Source organism: Ambystoma mexicanum, chromosome 12, assembly GCF_040938575.1.
Source record: "Ambystoma mexicanum isolate Mex_15411 chromosome 12, UKY_AmexF1_1, whole genome shotgun sequence".
Taxonomy (NCBI): Eukaryota; Metazoa; Chordata; class Amphibia; order Caudata; family Ambystomatidae; genus Ambystoma; species Ambystoma mexicanum.
The window spans coordinates 636,378,553-636,396,357 of NC_090936.1; the positions used below are offsets into that span (position 1 = coordinate 636,378,553).

The 17,805-nt window shown below is 45.4% G+C and overlaps 1 protein-coding gene across 1 annotated transcript in view; it reads right to left on the reverse strand.

Annotated features, from left to right (window-relative positions):
• Positions 1-17,805, reverse strand: part of IQUB (IQ motif and ubiquitin domain containing) — a 548,499-nt gene that overhangs the window by 331,912 nt on the left and 198,782 nt on the right. The window contains exons 4-5 of the mRNA XM_069629104.1: positions 15,986-16,153; positions 15,721-15,896 (exon numbers count right to left, since the gene is read on the reverse strand). Coding sequence (XP_069485205.1) covers positions 15,721-15,896; positions 15,986-16,153 — 344 coding nt within the window. The remainder of the gene's footprint in view (positions 1-15,720; positions 15,897-15,985; positions 16,154-17,805) is intronic.

The window sequence follows — 17,805 nt, forward strand, 5'->3', positions numbered from 1 at the left end:
ATTTCTGGACACTTCTTTCTTTTCTAGTGAACATTATCCCACCCACACTGTTTTGTAATTTAGCGGTAAGGATTTGCAATATTTTATTTATAGTCTTCTTATTATGCGATGGTTGTAGCTTTCTCCCATCTTTGATTTAGGTCTAGGTTAGGCGTTTTTCTCACCCATTTATACAGTTTAATAAACATCCTTGAACTGTGATCACTTGTGTCTGTCTTTACTGTTGCCACCATGAGTTCCTTACACACCAGATGACGAGACGCGGTATACCCCTCCCTGCTACACCTTAACCCCTTCCTACTCAGTAGGAAATTTGGGAACTCCCCCCCACACCTCCTTGCCCTGCACAAACACTTTCACACAGACAACCCGCTGTGGGTAAAACAGACTATCAACCGAGCATTGTACCCGACATGTCCCACCATTATGGTCAGGCAATTACTGGTAACCACTCACACCCGACTTCCATTAAGCTTCCTCAAATGGGTAAAAGGCAGAGCATGAGAGCACACTCTGAGCAAGGCAAAAAACACAAAGGAGCAGCCAGAGGGAGATACCCTTGACTTTTCTGGCGAGAAACCGTTACTTTCCAGAATCCTTCAGAATAAAAAGCGTAAGGCCAACAAACCAGACTGAAGAATCCTGCATTGTGTGTCGGAGATACCCGGGGCCCTCCTGCATGGCTGACCAATTCGGGAGGAGCAGCAGTTGCTGTGGTACCGTCCTTGGCTTCAGGATCAAAGCAGCGCTATAGAGATCAACACATCCGGTGAGTTGGGGAGACCGATGCAAGACCGGTCTGTGTTGAAGTCAAGGTTGCAAGCGGCAACATTGTATAAAGAGTGCAAGAACGAACATTGGTAATGCGTGTGATGAAAGATGTGAGGAAAGCTTTATTGTTGATGGATGTTTGAATTTTAACAGAGAAAGATACAATAAATGTGACAGAGTGGTCCGGCACCGGGAGTGTGCTCAATTGAAGGTCTCTGTGAGGTATCCAGCCGAGAAGAAAAAGTAAAAGATCAGAATGAGAATGAGAAATGAATCGAAGTGGTCCTGCGACGGTTTAAGCAAAATCCATTTCACAATCGAAAGTCTTCGATTTTTGATACAAAAAACACAGTTTAGAAAGTGAGATTACATGGTCCTGAACATTGTGTTAAAAGGGGGCCCGAGCCTGAAGGAGGGAGACCCATGGTGAACAGTGGACTCGTGAACTTGTGAATGTGAAAATCCTGATAAGAAAGGAACTTTGGTGCTTGTCTGTTACGTCAGGCCCTCTGCAATAAGAGAATATTATTGTGAAAGACTTTGGCAGAAGTCCTTGATACCTATGCTTTGAACTGTGTTGTTGTGGCAGAGAAGCCAGCGTGTGTGCAAAGCTAGAGCGTGCCGTGCGCCTTGTCCCGTGCTGAAAATGTGGGGAAGGGAAGCCAACTGCTCAACTATCCTGACATATCATTTCGAGAACACTTTTCATTTTGCATACATGGTTGTCCCACACCATTTGCATTTAGAAGTAAGGATTGGCAATAGGTTTATTAGGATAGGCCCTTTTATTTTGACAAAGACACCAGTAAGACTGCGTTATTATTATTTGATGGTTGTAGCTTGATCCCATCCTTAGATTTAGGGTTAGATAGGCATTCAACCAAACCATTGAAATTCAATAAACACCCTTGAACTGTGATCACCTGTGTCTATCTTCACTGTTTGATAACATGCCTCCCTTATATCCTGCAGGCTGAACTCGTCCACCCTACCAATTTGACTCTTCCTCCCTTCTCTCTTTTCCCCCTTTCTCCCACCGTACTGGGCAGCTCTGTACCCCATACCAAACTCTGTTTTCCGTCCTCACACCCACCTGCCTCCCTTCAAATCTTGCTTGCATTTTCACAATCCCGTAAGTACCACTGAATAGGTGGCTCCACACAAGATACGCCACCACTCATAACCTGCCACTGCTCTGCTCCATCCCAACTTACCTTTGTCCGTCTCCACTTTTAGTGGGCCTTAGGCCCCACTACCCTGCTTTACTGCCTCCCTGTCATCATTAAGAGAGAAAATGGACTAATGCAGCAGTTTCGCCAATCGTTTTTTCACCAAGCTATGGAGGTCAGGGAATCCGATGGGTCAGGTTAGCGTTTGGCTACCACTTACTGGGTGGAAATGGCTGAAACTGCCAGAGGATGTGCACCAAAGAAACCTTTCTCCTGCAAGAGGGTCACGCTCTGCCTGCAATCATTTGTTCATGGGCAAAAAGATTTACATCTTAACTTGCGTTTGCTCCTTTACATGGAAATGTGCATGTCATGTCACCCCCTGCATTTTGCCTTTCTTGAATTGAACTGCAGTTAACACACCTGTCTTTGCCGGTGGTGGCTCATGTTCCAAGAGCAGCAAAATGTGCATGAACCTTAAACCCATGAACTGCCTTCACAGAAGAGGGGACTTTGTTTGCACTATTTATCAGGATTCATATTGGATGCCGAGATCGGAGGAGTAATGAATCGGAAACTGGGTCAATCATGTAGGGAGCAGAGGCTGGAAGAGAGACAGGTAGAATCCCTCTGAGACACAGTCCGAGGGAGGGAGTTCACTAACTGGCAGGACAGGAGGGGTCAGAGGAGCTGGCTTACTAACCATCGGGTTAGCAGGTGCGATCATGCCTGCTGACTTTGGAGGGACAAACTGACAAACCTGAGGCACAATCAAGTTATCGTTAGGCGGTGCGAGAACTTTAGTCACTATATTCCTGAAGTAGGAGCTCATTGATGGGAAGGTCAGTAAGCATTAGAGAAGCTCGAACAGTGAGTCCACATGTGACTGTGGAGTGCAGGGCCAGGCCAAGAGGATACCCCAAGATGGTTGTGACTGCATATATGGCACAGCTGCACTGAGCTGCATTATGTGAGGATCTGTTAAGTAAAAAAGAATGGAAAGAGTCAGAGTGGTAGCCAAAGTCCAGTCTACTCTTTGTTACAGAAGAATGAATAGCTAAGGTCCGTGAGTGAGAAATCCATGTTGGGTGGCACAGATGACCAAAACATGCAAAGAGAAATGCATCATAGACCATAGTTACCTGAACTTCTTATACTTGTATGTGTGGAAAGCAATCTGCTAGGAACTGGGTGGGCCGGCTACTACCCGATTACCCAAGGATTATTCGATTACCTAAAGGGTGAAGGAGGAGGGATCCCACCGCCTCACTCTCCCCGTGCATCCTCCAGTGATGCAGTAATACCCAAGTGGATGACCTATTGCAGGAGTTGAATCCACAGCACTACAACACCCAAAAAGACTTGCATGAGGGAATAGTGAACTGGGGGCCGGAGCCACAGTCAGCTTATCAATGGGGACAAGGAGTTTGGAAACTGCAGTATTTTCTTGAGTAACAGTGAAACCAAAGGCAACTGTTACATGCAGGAGAAAGAGGTCTTGTGGAACCAGATGGCAGAGAAGACCCCAGCACATACCACATCTCAGCAATGGGGTCATACTGCAGATAACCTGTGGAAAGCAATTCCAAGATGGCGCTCCATGCTGCAAACACCCTTAAAACCCCACAAACTTTCATCATCAATAATGACGCCTATGAAATAATTCACCAATACAAAAACCTCAGTAATAATAATTTTATTATGCAAATTAAACAAATTCCAGGGATTAAGCAAACCAAGTAAGGAATTCAAAATGAAACGAGGGAAAACCAACCAGAAATGAATCAGAACCCGGCCGGGCAAGAAAAAAAAAGGGCTGGACAAACCCAGTGAGGGTGAGAATCCTGGAGGAGACAGTTAAATCGAGGAAATGTGTTGCTTCTCCCCAATTGGGAGCCACCCCCTTTGGGACTAGGGAGGTGAAGCTAAACTTAACACCCCCTAGGGTACAGGACAAGTGGTATCCCTCTGGGAGGGGCTGCCCCTTGGTGGACAAGGAATCCCCAGAAATGGATTTTATTAATTTTCCCTCATGCAAAACTGGGTGAAACAAAGAAAGCTCCAACACAGGGTGAGAGAAGCAATACCGCAAAGTCAGGAGAATGATATAGGACACCAAGGTCGCTCAAGAGAAACTCTATTCTAAGGCAGAGTAACAGATATACAACCACAAGCTGGGGTGTGAGAAATTATACTGCAGGGCAGATTGATAATGGCTGTATTGCCAGAGTCAAAGACTGGTATACCAGAACACTTAGAAGAATAAAGATACATTTTTGTTTGAACTTTGAACTGTACAACCAGGCACGGGGCATGGCAACATCCAGAGACATTTGGGTGGGGGTCAGAAGCCAGACACCATTTCATAGGTTCAGAAGGAAACCCCTTTACAGACCTATTGTGTTCGAATTTGTGTTAATCCTGTTTATTAGTGGTAGGATCAGAACTTACTTTAGATTAGACTTTGGGCCTGAGGATTGTGTTAGATTTGTAAGACTGACAAGCACCATGTATTCTTTTCTTTGAGATAGGGCCAAAATCCACTTTAGACATAGGGAAAGTATAGGCCTTCTCTTTGTTTTAATAAAACTCAAATTGTGACATGAATTCCTGAATCTGACCTACCACCCAACACTCCCTTGCCACAAGGATTTATTTATACATTTATAAAGCGCACGCAACCTGAAGGTATCTAGGCGCTGGTAACAGATGACACAGCAAAAAACAGTACAGGAAGAAGTCAAGTCAGCTGATAAGACAGCCAGATAGTTGAAAAGCCCGCCTAGGATAGAACTTTTCCAGATGCAACCTAAAACAGATCTTTGTCTAGGAGAAGGCAAAGAGCCTGCACAACGGTCAGGGAATCTAGTTTGAAAGCAACAAGATAACCAGAGTATTGTACCAGCAACTCCAGCACATAAAGGAAACTGGAAGGCCAAGCCCAAGGGATTCCAATAGCAATCCTAAGGTAATAGGGGAAAAGCACTGTAAGCAAGGCAGGAGGGTAAAATAATATGTATTGACTGACAGTGACCCTAAAGAGAGGGGGCAGAAATATCCATTGTCACTCACAACAGTGAATCTTGAGAATGAGTCTGAAGAAAAAGAGAGAGAAAGCTTGTGACAGAAAGCCAAGATCCAAAAGGGACATACTGTAACACCTGAAAGAGAACCAAGATCTGCAGAAGGAAATAAGGTCCACAAGTGACCTACTATGAATCCTAGATAGACGTCAAGGCCCACGAGGGACCTACTGTGAATCCTGAACAAATGCCTAGATCCACAAAGGAAATATTTTGAAACAAGGTTCAAGTGTGTCCTCCAGTAAGTCCTGAAAGAAAGGCAATGCCCAGGGAACTGTCTATTGAAAAGCAAGAAGCAAATCAAATGTGTTGAGACCTACAAAAATCAGTAAGAATCCTAAAGGCTGGAAAGAGCCAAGCAGTGGTTGCATAATGGCAGAGGAAAGCCTGGTAACAGGAGAAACATGAAGTCTAGACCCAGGGAGAAGGATCTGAGGTAAAGTTTCAAAAGCAGAGAGGCCTGAAGAGAAGACCAGACTGAGTAGATGTCAGAGAACCCTCCTTTAAGGAACAGTTCTGTTTTATTTTTTAGAATAGGGCTGGCCTGCAAAAGACTAGGTTTGAACTTTTGCTTTGGACCATTTTGTGTTATTAGTCAAGGGGAGTCAGGAAGGTCACAACTTATTAAGACTAGGATGTAAAGCTTTCAGTTGGCCACATTGTTGAACTTTACTTTGTAGTGCACGGTGTCCCAAGCAGGGGCAAGGGCTTGTAAGTGTAGCACTTTATGATTTTGTGCTACATCTAACAAGTGGCGAACCTGAACAGAACCCCACTTTGTGATGATACACCACCGACACTCTTTATCTTAGTTGTGCCCTTATCTGGTATGGATTCAGCCCATAGGTCCTTGTAGGCATTTCATCCAAGAGTGCATGAATAAAATAAAAGTCTTGTTTCTAGAATCATAAGAAAAATAAAGTATGTGACTGGTCAGTCTTACCACAGAACCAAAATTACTAATGCCCAGAGTTTGGGGGCTTGGGCTCATGTTATAGAAGCCGAGGGACATGAGCTTTCCACAGATTTCTACTAGTGCAACGTGGGTTTAGGTGGCCCAAAATGATTCCTGTAATCAGACAATAGCTTTGTAAATCGCATATGCAGGGGCCGAGAGAGGATGAGTAGGCCTAGCAAATTATTTAAAAGCCCACTAGACCTGCAGGGAGAGTTCCTAAGTGTACATACTCAAGCTAAGAGAAATGCACTCACCCCAGTCTGACTGGTGACAAAATATTTACCATTACTTTTTGTAAAAAAGTGCATGTCGCCAAAAGCACACTTCATAGTTGGTGCACAGCTGGCAAGCATGCACAGTGAAACTTGCATTTGCCAGTCTCTGCAAAGAAAGTGTGTTTGCAGTAAATGCAAAATATGTTTCTAACATCCCCATACTCGCCAGCAAGGTTGAGTATCCGGCAGATGGTCCTCGTCCTTCATAAAAACTGCTCGCGAATGCTAGGAAGTGGGCTGCTTTGTGGAATCGCTCCTTAAAAATGCATCACTGGGGAAAGTTGACCTTCCCATGATTTGAGTCCCAATTACCTCAGAAACTCACAATGGGGCATATAGGGTCTTGTACAGAGTCAGAAATTCCCTTGAAGAATCCCCAAGTGGAGGCTTGGAGGTAAAGAGAGAAGATTAGGACAGAAGACAGCCTAGGCCAGAAAAACGTTACGCTGCTCAGGAGGTAGCTCCATCCCATGTTAGTCCCACTTGCCCTGCTCTCTGGGCTCTTACTCTTTTAAAGGGAAAAAGGTGCAATGGATGAGTCTCCCTCAAAGACCTTGGTAGGCAGGCTTTCATAGGCCACCAATGGCTTTGAATAGTACAGATCTCTGACTTAGTCACACTGCATATGTACACCTGCTGCTAAATATGTCCAACAGGTCTGCTTCTGAGAGGCCTACAGTCTTTAGGTATGGAGCAAAGGGGACAGGATGTAGAAGGAGACATACATTTGTGGAAATGTGAAGCCACTCTGCACAGCCAACGGTAGTGCACCGATATTACAATCATAATTTCTAACTCATCAATTTAGCTTGTCTGGTGAATCAACACAATTCATAGCACAAAAATATGATGGACACTGGCCCCCAGGGGGCGCACAGGCAAGTATGCTCTGTATGTGAGTTCCTTTGCCGCGGCCCCGCAAAGAGGATCGAGCCCCCACTTATGCCCCCCCTGTGGACAAGAATCGAGCAGCTGCCGTCTCAATACTCTTCCCCCCTCCCCAGCCCCCATGTGGGATAAATTTGAGAAAAATCGGAATGGGAATCTCCAAGAAAACGCTGTTAAAAGTTGCAGCCTGTCGGACGCACATGCTTGAGAAACCAAACTAAGGAGACACACGTGCGTCCACCGGAGCAGAGAGCCCCTCGAGCAACGGCTAACCGCTGAGGAACCCACAAATACCAACAGTGGAGGTGGGTACCCCTGTGTGAGACACCAGAACCCCCGTTGCCCTAAACCGTCCCCTCGCACACAGAGACCGCTGCGAGGCCGACCCCAACTGACCGCCATCCTGCGGGGAGTCCTGGCGCAACTGATAAAATGGACCCGTGCGGTGGGGGCGCCCGGAGGCCCATCCACCCGTGGCACAGACACCATGGTCCATCTGGACCCACCGACACCTCCGCGTGCCCCCCGTCTAAATAGTACGGGACGGACCCGCGCGGTGAAAACACCTCGGGCCCCCCTCAGCCTGGAGTGAAAACGCAGTACGCAGTGAAGCACAGCAACTGACCCGAGGCCCCAGGAGCCCCCGCAGCTACCCTGCGCCTGCAGTAACATCCAAACCACAGGGGCACACATCCATAAGACTGCCCAGCGAGCCACGCAGATGAATGGAGGCAATGAAACAAACACTCAAGGACTTCCCCGCTGAATTTCAGGTGCAACTACCTCAAATGTTTCCCTAATCACCGCTGGAAGCACAGTTGGAAAACACTAACTACCATACGCTGCACAAGGACACTATAGCTGCGCAACGCTGCCAATTTAAGCAAAGAGCAAAGCAAGTGGCAGTTAAAGGGACAGCCAAAGAGGACCTGATCCTCCAAGTCAAAAGCAGGAACAAACCAATCCATGATAAAAGCATCCACGCAGAGGGGGAAATCTAAATGCCCCTGTCAGCTCTTCAGTCTGAAACCCCTACAGATCTCAGCAAGACTCACTACCCAGAGTCTGGCGCGCTGGACACTCCCCCACAACAAGTCCGTTAAAGGCACTATACAACGGCCCTCGCCCGGCCCGATCACCCGGACAGAACTGGGTCAGAACCCACTTCAAGGACCCACAGGCGCCATTGCCACCGACGGCCCCCACAATAAATCACATACAGAGGACACCAAAACTTCTACACGGAAACAATAGGAGTGGACCCGGCAAAACTCTAGAGACATCTCCTAATAGAATCATCCTGAAAACAACCACCTTACGCTTAGAGTACTGTGTCTTTGTGGGTTGACTCATCTTTGAACAGGCAGTAAAGAGGCCAACCCAACACACCATACAAAAAGCCGAAGGGAAAAGGGTGGTATCGACAGCTGCACACTACGCCACACGCTACATAGAAGGCACATAACAAGTTATTCAGTAAAACAAACCCAAGTGCCTCGGAAAGGGGGTAAACCTAAGCGTCCAACCCCATAGCGCCAACGAGGACGCAGTGCTATCAAACCAAAACTCCCATCAAGAGCATATTCTCACTTGCCCTCATTGAGACTGCTACGCACTCCCAACACACCCCCCAAGACTACATGAGCATGAGACAAAAACTAGCCCCATTTACCTACGCCTCCACATCTACTAGGGTTGGCGACTCCAACATGGCAACCTCTGATACCACCAGAAATGAATCAGCGACCACAAAGGAGACCTTGCAGCCCTACTGGGAAAAATCAAGAACATGGGGGCCAATATAGGAGGTAAAATAGACCGAATCACACAACGACTAGATAATATGGAAGAGAGACTTGACGGTGTGGAGAACAACCAAGCCTCCATAGACACCCTTGAAGCTCAGCTCGAACAGAGAATAACAAAACTGGAACAACGAGAGGAAGACTTCAAGCTCAAGATGGACGACTTGGAAAACCGCGAATGACGAAATAATCTACGCATTTTTGGTATTCCGGAATGAGATGGAGAAACTGAAAACGATCTCAGGAAAACGCTTCACGACATCATAAAGCTCCCAGTCGCGGATGATGCCATAGACAAACCCAAAACAGAACGGATCCACAGAGCCGGGGGTCCCCCGGGCGGTCCAAGATCGGTTCTTGCCCGATTCCATCACTTTCAAGACAAGGCCAGAGTGCTCGAAAAAGCGAGAAGCAGTAAGGCAATCACCCTAGGGGGCGCCCAAATAACAATACACCAAGATTTATCCTCCATGACACTGGCCCTCCGGCAGATGTGCGGGCCTCTCACAAAACGGCTGAAGGAGAAGAACGTCAGGTACAGATGGGGCTATCCATTCTCCCTCTCCTTTGAATACGAGGGAAACAAAATAAGGCTGAGATCCGAAAAAGCAATCAAGGCATGCATCTCAGAGATAATTGGGCCACAGGAAGAGGAAGGCATCCGAGAGGAGCAGAGAAGGGAAGACCGAGGATGGCGCATCCAAGGCCCCAGGAGAAAGTGGGTGAAAGGCTTGAGAAAGTACCGGAGGGGTAACGTCTCCCCTGAGGGGAACAACTGAACAATCTCGAACTTGGTAAGACGGAACCGATTCTATTGTATAGAATGTGACCTGATGAAATACCTAAGCTTAGAATTGGGGTATGGTCACGAATTGGACACTGGAGGGGGGGGACACGGAAGGGGCTCAATCGATATTGAGGTATCACATTAGGTCAAGGGGCGTGAAGCAATGACCCCATGGGTGGTTCGATGCAAGACCGGTGCCATCAACCAGGCTCAATCGGACGCCATCAACCGGGAAAGTATAGGGAGGGGGAGGGTCAGACAAAGGGACGAAGTCAAAGCAACATCTATATTGGTTCAAAGTGCTCAGTGGAGGGGGAAAGTCAATGATCAAGTAAATAACCGTCTAGGGAGAGCAAGGGATCTCCCCATAAACACACTCAATGGTAAAAACCCCTGAATTAAGGGGGAGGGAATCCCTAAGGGTGGGGACACTCAATGTAAAAGGACTCAATTCACCAACCAAGAGATCACTGGTAGCAAGAGAATTCCGTAGGACTAAAATGGATATCCTCCTAATCCAGGAGACAAAATTCGCTAAAGGGGAAGAGCGACAAATTCTTGCAAAGCGGGTGGGGGTGGAATTCTGGGGATCTAGACCATTACGGAAAGGGGGAGTGGGAATCCTTATCAGAAGAGGTATAGAATTCGCGATGACCAAAATATGGTTCGATGTAGAAGGGCGCACCCTAATGGTAATGGGAACCACCGGAAGAATGAATGTCACGATTGCCACGATGTACTCCCCCCAATACAGGACAGACTAGATTCCTTGCCAAAACCATCCCCAAAATATTGTTAGAGGCCTCAGGCCATATTATCCTAGGTGGGGACTTCAATCAGTGGGCAGACCCAACCAAAGATTGGAAACCAGGTAACCCCGGTGCAAGAGATCAGACCACGGGTGAATGTACAGAACGCGCAGAGATGATGAACACATATAGAATGAGAGACGTGTAGAGGGACATGCATCCAAATGAGGGAGGCTCCACTTTCTACTCTAACCCGTACAACACATTTACCCGATTCGACTACATTTATCTATCTGAAGACCTCGCCAACATCACAACGCACTCAGAGATAGTCCCAATTACGTGGTCAGACCATGACTCGGTGTTGGCGGATATCCGGTGGGAGGATCTACCAGTCGTGGGTGGGAAATGGGGATGTAACAAAAGCCTCTGGAAGGATGCTGTCTTTAAGACCAAAATGGAGACGGAGATTGACGAATACCTTAAAATGAACAACACCGGCGAGGTATCCAAGGAGGTAGTTTGGGAGGCGGGGAAAGCCACTTGGAGAGGTATTCTAGTAAGAGAGGGGTCCCGTAAGCAGAGAGAGCGGAAGATCATTGAAAATAGACATAGGACCGAAATCTGCCAGATAGAGGGTGATATTAGGAAGGACATAGAGAATGATCCCAACAAAATTAACGAAGCAAAAAGGAAAAGGGAAGAACTACATTTGTTAGAGCACGAACAGATAGTGGGCTAGCTCCGGCTCCTCAAACAGAAATGTATGAAAAGGGGGACAAGGCGGATGCACTCCTGGCCGCCAGACTCGGGGAACAGAGGGCTGAACGAAAAGTATTGGAAATAATAGACAGCAACCACGATCCAACCCACTATCCTGGAACACTTTTCCATGTTGTATGAGACCTTATACACCTCTGAGACGAACCCAGATCAAACAGCCACAGAAACATACCTATCCTCCATTGATATGCCCAGGATGTCAGGCCTAAACTCAGAGCTACTAGAATCCCCATATCTGAACAAGAAGTCCTAGACGCGATAAAGAGACTGACATTGGGAAAATCCCCGGGAGAAGACGCCTATACGGCTAATGTTTATAAATCCTTCAGTGCACAACTGACACCATTCCTCACAGAACTTTTTAATGCAATACTTGAGACAGGCATAGCCCCAGACTCTTTCACTCGTGCATCAATTACGGTAATCCCCAAAGATGGAAGAGACCCCAAAAAATGCAGTTTATACCGCCCCATCTCCCTACTTAACATGGGCGCAAAACTTTACACGAGAGTTCTGGCCACCAGACTGGAGAAACTAATGCCTCAACTCATACATACCGACCAGGTCGGGTTCATACTGGGGAGGCAGGGGGCGAACACAATGCACAAAACCCTCCACCTTATCCATACATCCCAGACTATACCTAATGAACCGGCCCTCCTCTCAATTGACGCATAAAAAGCCTTTGACAGGGTAGAGTGGGAATTTCTGAGTGCAGTACTACAAAAGGTGGGGATAGGCCCAAGGTTCAGACAGGGAATACGTGCAGTGTACACGTCCCCCAGAGCCTCTATATTTGTGAACGGAGAATACTCCAGATGGTTTGAATTAGAACACGGAACACGACAGGGATGCCCACTCTCTGCAATTCTCTTTGCACTTTCCCTGGAGCCACTAGCACAAAAAAATGAGGGCAGACCCTAGGGTGGAAGGTATTCGCTTAGGAGAAATAGAATACAAAGTGGCTCTCTACGCCGATGACATACTCCTCCTCTTAACCAACCCCATGACATCTATCCCCCGAGCCCTTCAGTTACTGGAAGACTATGGTCATCTCTTCGGGTTCAAGGTGAATAAAACTAAATTCACCTTATTCCCCATATAGGGATCGATAGAGGGAAACGAAACAAGCTTCTCCCAACTGGGCCTCAAAATTGAACATCACAAACTGAAATACTTGGGGATACAGATCACCAAAGACCTGCTTGGCTTATATAAAGCAAACTTTCCCCCCCTCCTCCAACGATTCAGAGCTGACCTCAATAGATGGAACAAGCTAACAATCGCCTGGTTAGGACGACTTAATGCAATCAAAATGGTCTGTCTCCTCCGATTCCTGTACCCTTTCCAAATGCTACCTATCGAGATGCCGAAAAGTTTTTTTTTTAGGCCAAGAAAGCCATTGTACATTTCTTATGGCAAGGGAAGAAGGCGAGGATTTCATATGATACTCTGACTCTCCCTAAAGACAAAGGAGTGGTAGGGCTCCCCAATTTAAGAAAATATTATGAGGCGGCCCAACTCTGCATCCTAATCCCTCACCTACGCAACCAAAAAGACCCTCAATGGATCCCCATGGACAACCGCTACCTCTCTCCAGCCACGGTCTCCGAATGGCTGTGGGCCGCAAAGAAAAAACTCCAAAAAAGACTCAAAGGCCACCCAATACTGAACACCATATGGGAAATATGGAGAAACAGTAAGGAAATGCAAAAGATCACCACATGGCCATCCCCTCTGAGTCACCTATGGTCCCCAGGAATTAACGACCACATCCCCAACGTAGAAAGATTTCAATCCTGGTACGAAGCCAGTTTAGAGAGGGTGGGACAACTACTGAAAAAGGACCACTTCGTCCCGCTACCAGAACTGATCGAGGCCCTGGGAATAGGCCTACTGTCCACCTTCCACTATATACAGATAATGGGGGTTTTAACAAAACCAGCATGGAAGGCCAAACTGATGAGAGATCTTACCCCCTTTGAAAAAATACTAGATTCTAGGACGGAGATGAGGGGCCTGATATCAATAATGTATAAAGAATTGATAGACGGGGGAGACGCAACAATGGAATCGCTGAGAGGTAGATGGGAGTGAGATTTGGGAGAGCATATAAGTCCTGAAATGTGGGGAACAATGTGTAAAGCTGCATCACAGACATCTATATCGAACCAATATAAACTACACACGATTAAATTGTTACACAGATGGCAGTACGATCCCCTTAGACTTTCTAAAATGTTCCAAACAACCAACCCGATATGCTGGCGGGAATGTGGAGAGGTCGCCGATTATTGGCATATGTGGTGGGGGTGCTCTCAAATAAGAATATTCTGGTACGAGGTCCTAGGATGGATTAAAGACTATATGGTATCCAGAGGGACGCCGACCCCCATCTTGTACTATTTGGACTCGAGAAGGATGAAGATGAATGGAACAGTATTGGAGGCCTGGCACCCAAATTGTTACTAGCTGCCCGTGCCACACTGGTGACAAAATGGAAATCTAGAATAGTCTAGGGTAAAAACAAATGGATCAATGTGGCCTCCAATATATGTACAATGGAAATGATAACAGCATCCCTACACGGAGGATCTGCACAAAGTGAGACTTTATGGATGGACTATACAAATAAATATCTTTCACGAGAAGCAGAAAACCAATCTGACTGAAACCCAGGGTTGAAATGCACAGAGCATAACTTGTGAAGTCCAATATCAAGACAATTAAAATTCACCCAAGGGGAAACCCCCTCACCAACATAAATGCGACAAACCATTGACACACATTGAAATAACCCTTATGATGTATTGCTTGACTCACGGGAGAGGGGGTAGGGGCTAAGGGATATTACGTTCAATTGTTACAGTTCAAGGTCGAACAAATAGACAAGTAATATGAAAAGGTGAATGTGTACGAAGTTCTGATCGTGTACGTAACCTCGAGGTTGTATTTTATTTTTATTATGTAATGTAACATGACTTGTAGAGGAACAAAAATCAATAAAACCAAAAATATATATATATATACATATATATATATATATATATATATGATGGACATCTATCCAGATGAGCCATTACAAAAACATGGTGAACCACATGTTGAGAGAGTGAAATCTGAACATTGAGAGAGTGATATTTGAATATTGACCAACAATAATCAAAAATAAAAACCAATTTGAAAACCAACACAAACTGCTTAATAAAAACTGGCATTTATTCTATATTATTATTAACTGGTTGGCGCAACAGGATATAATTCCCTTCTACTTAATACTCCATTTCTGATCAGGATAGGGTGGGGACCAATGGCTTATCCATATGTAAAAATGGCGGTCATGGCTTAGAACTGTCTAGGACTGTGGTAAACTGTATTGTATCAGATTGTGACCAGGTCCTCCGAGTAGCTCTGGTGAGATCTGTTAAGGCAACCAAGGAGGTCAGGTGCCTTCCTGAGCTAGTGGATGATCGACATGGAGGTGATATGGGGGAGGATCTCATGAGCAGAAATTTCTCATCCCTGTCTTAAGGCAGGGGGCACTCTAGCATCAGAGGATACTCTAGCATCACCATATTTTCCTATGGCACTCAAGCCACGAGTTTGCCATGATCCCTTGAATAATCACACAGCATGACCACCTCAACAGAAACAAATGCTGCATTTCTTTTCCTGCAGGGAAAGGGGTCAGATTTAAAAATGCTCTCACTTTCCTTACCATAAATGAATGTCCCTGCAGGGAGGCAGTGCAGGTTCCAGGTTACTTGCGGAGAAGGGGAGGGACACCATTAATGAAAGATGGTGGTCAAGCCTTCTTAAAGGCTTGCTTGGACCCCAAAGGGCTAACGCAAAAATAAGTGACCCAATTAAGAGAAGACAATACAAGCCTTGAGAGGGTACTTACCAACCCTTAAACACTCTTGAACGTGGGTGATACATACTACATGCAACTTTGTATTCACTTGTTATTTTAACAGTAATTCTGGGCCTGCATCCTTAGGACCAGTGGTTTTTTGAAAACATCAGTACTTTTCAACTACTTCAAATCATTCAGTCAGTTCATCTAATGAATTTAATGATGGGGGCGTGTCAATATTGTGCCCTTGCCCTATTATGTTCTAAATGATGCTGTTTATTGTAATACAGAATATCTTTTTCATGCAGAGTTTGCATTCAATGTAGAAACAGCAGGATCCTGTGGTTTTGTCAATGCCCAGAGCCTGAATACACATAATACGTAAAATTTCAGTTGAAAATATAAATCATAGAATTTCAATCTATTACATTATTTGCTTAAAGGTGTAAACAGAAAGACTATGGGAAGCCTGCAAAATGTATACAGCTCCTTAAAATAGTACAGAATTCTTTTAAAGAATTCTTCTTCGCTACCAAAGCAAAGTCCAGAACTAGGGACAATTCAGCAAGACACGCAGAACTCATTAAAATAATTACCTGTGTGTCCCTGCAGAAGACTTCAATCCCTTTCTCTGGTCGCTTCTTCGGAACAGTTTGAGTGCCTGCATGATGAAATTCAGCTCCTGTGAGTTTATGTTTGTATCCACCCAGGTATGGCTTGTGAAAAGCGAGCCTCTCGATTTCCACTACCACATCTTGGTAGTTGGTCGCATCTGTCCAGATACAACAAATGAGATGGCGAGTTAGCAGGCTGGCATTTACACCGCTAGGACACAATGGATGGTGTACACATTAAGCATACCTGTCTGAACTTTGACAGTTATGACATCAGGCATGTTGTATTCATGCTGTGGCTTCATGGCTTTAATTGGATAATTGTCCTGGTCTGTGGAAAGCATCTCGAGCTGAATGGTTCCTTGAGGCCTAACCCCAAGATCCATTAGGGTTGATGTGTCTTGAACAATTTTACCTAAAATTCAAGATTAAAATTATGATGTTGGCATTTGGTCCTGTGAGGGATCAGTAATGGGAGGCAGACAACTGTTTGTATGTTTCTCAGTATTAAACATTTTATTAAAAGTAAAATATGCAAATAAATCCTTGCAAAGCTTACTCTATCAGGGAGTTCCCTACCTAGTCCAATAACTAAGGGAACAACTCCTATCAGAAACAAACTGGCCCTCACACTAAACAACAAAACATATGAAGTAAATGAACAACAACATAAAGTAATTAATAATAAACAACCAGTAATATGGATGACCTTCACCTGTCCTGGGTAAATCCCTTCCCCAGGATTGTTTAAAGTCTATGGGCCTCATTATGACCTGGGCAGTAAGGGATTACTGGTACCGGTAAGGGCACCGGTACTGGTAATCCCTTACCGCCCTATTACGTGTTCCCTTTGCGGGTCCTCCCTTAACGCCTGGTGCTAATAACGGTACTGCAATTTGCGGTACCGTTATTAGCACCTTCCCCATTCCCATTGAGCCCTATGGGGGCTCAAATGGGAATGGGGAAGGGCCCTGGTGAATGGGGAATTACCGCCCGCCAACCTTGGAATGGGGCGGTAATAGCTCCATTCACCAGGGCCGAGTCAGTGAGGTTTTGGAGGCAGTCATGGCGCTAATAGCGTCATGGTTACCTCCAACCTCGTAATGACCCCCTATATCCTAAATATTCAAACAGAATAATAAAGTCTTGAACCAGTTCTTCTAAATTCCAAATAAAACAAAAGTTCACCAAATAAAAGTCCACTGGGAACAGTTCTTCAGCTTCCAGTTGAAAAGATCCCTTTACAATTTTAGCCAAGGAAATATCACCAATGGTAATCCTGGACGTCTACCTTCCAGGATGGCTTTTTATTACAGTTCAAAGAATAGATTTCCACTACTTTTTCTACAATTTTACAACTGTTCATAGCCTCTGCAGTATAGCTGGTATAATTGTCAGGATGCTTCTTCTTTGGTTGTTGTACTCCTCTTAACAACCCCCTTTCTACTACTATCACTATGGAAACAGACTTCTCGGTTCCACAGTGTGCCACTACTTCCATCAACTTCAATATGATATCCCCTGACAGTCTTATACACAACCACAGTTCTGGTACTTCTGCTTCAACTTTATAAATGAGAATGGTTTAGTAAAGGCAAGACACTTCGACCTCTACAGGTAGGCAAGGCACTCTTCTATGTTCCACGAAAAGGGCAGCCTCTTTGCCTCTTCAGTCTGACTTACTGCCATAAGGATAACCTGCCTCTACTTCCAGACTGACTTTCTCCCCACTTCAACAGTCTCAGCATTACATGTTATTTGTTTAATCTTCACACAAGCACCCAGCTCCGTATACAACGCATTGGTTCCAGTAGCTACCTTGAAGCTGTATTGACACACTACTAACTTCAAATAACAATGTCTCACATGTCAGAGGATCCTGGACCTGTAACAACTTCCCTGTTAGGTGGACTGCTTTAAACAGTGTTTCTTCACTATAGCCTCTTGGCTTGGGGAATGCGTGTTCTCCTTATTAATATAACAACTTCTGCTTTTAAAGAAGATTTGTATTAAGAGTTATAAGGTTCAGTCTTCAAAGGAAACATGATTTTAGGTATACGCGACCAC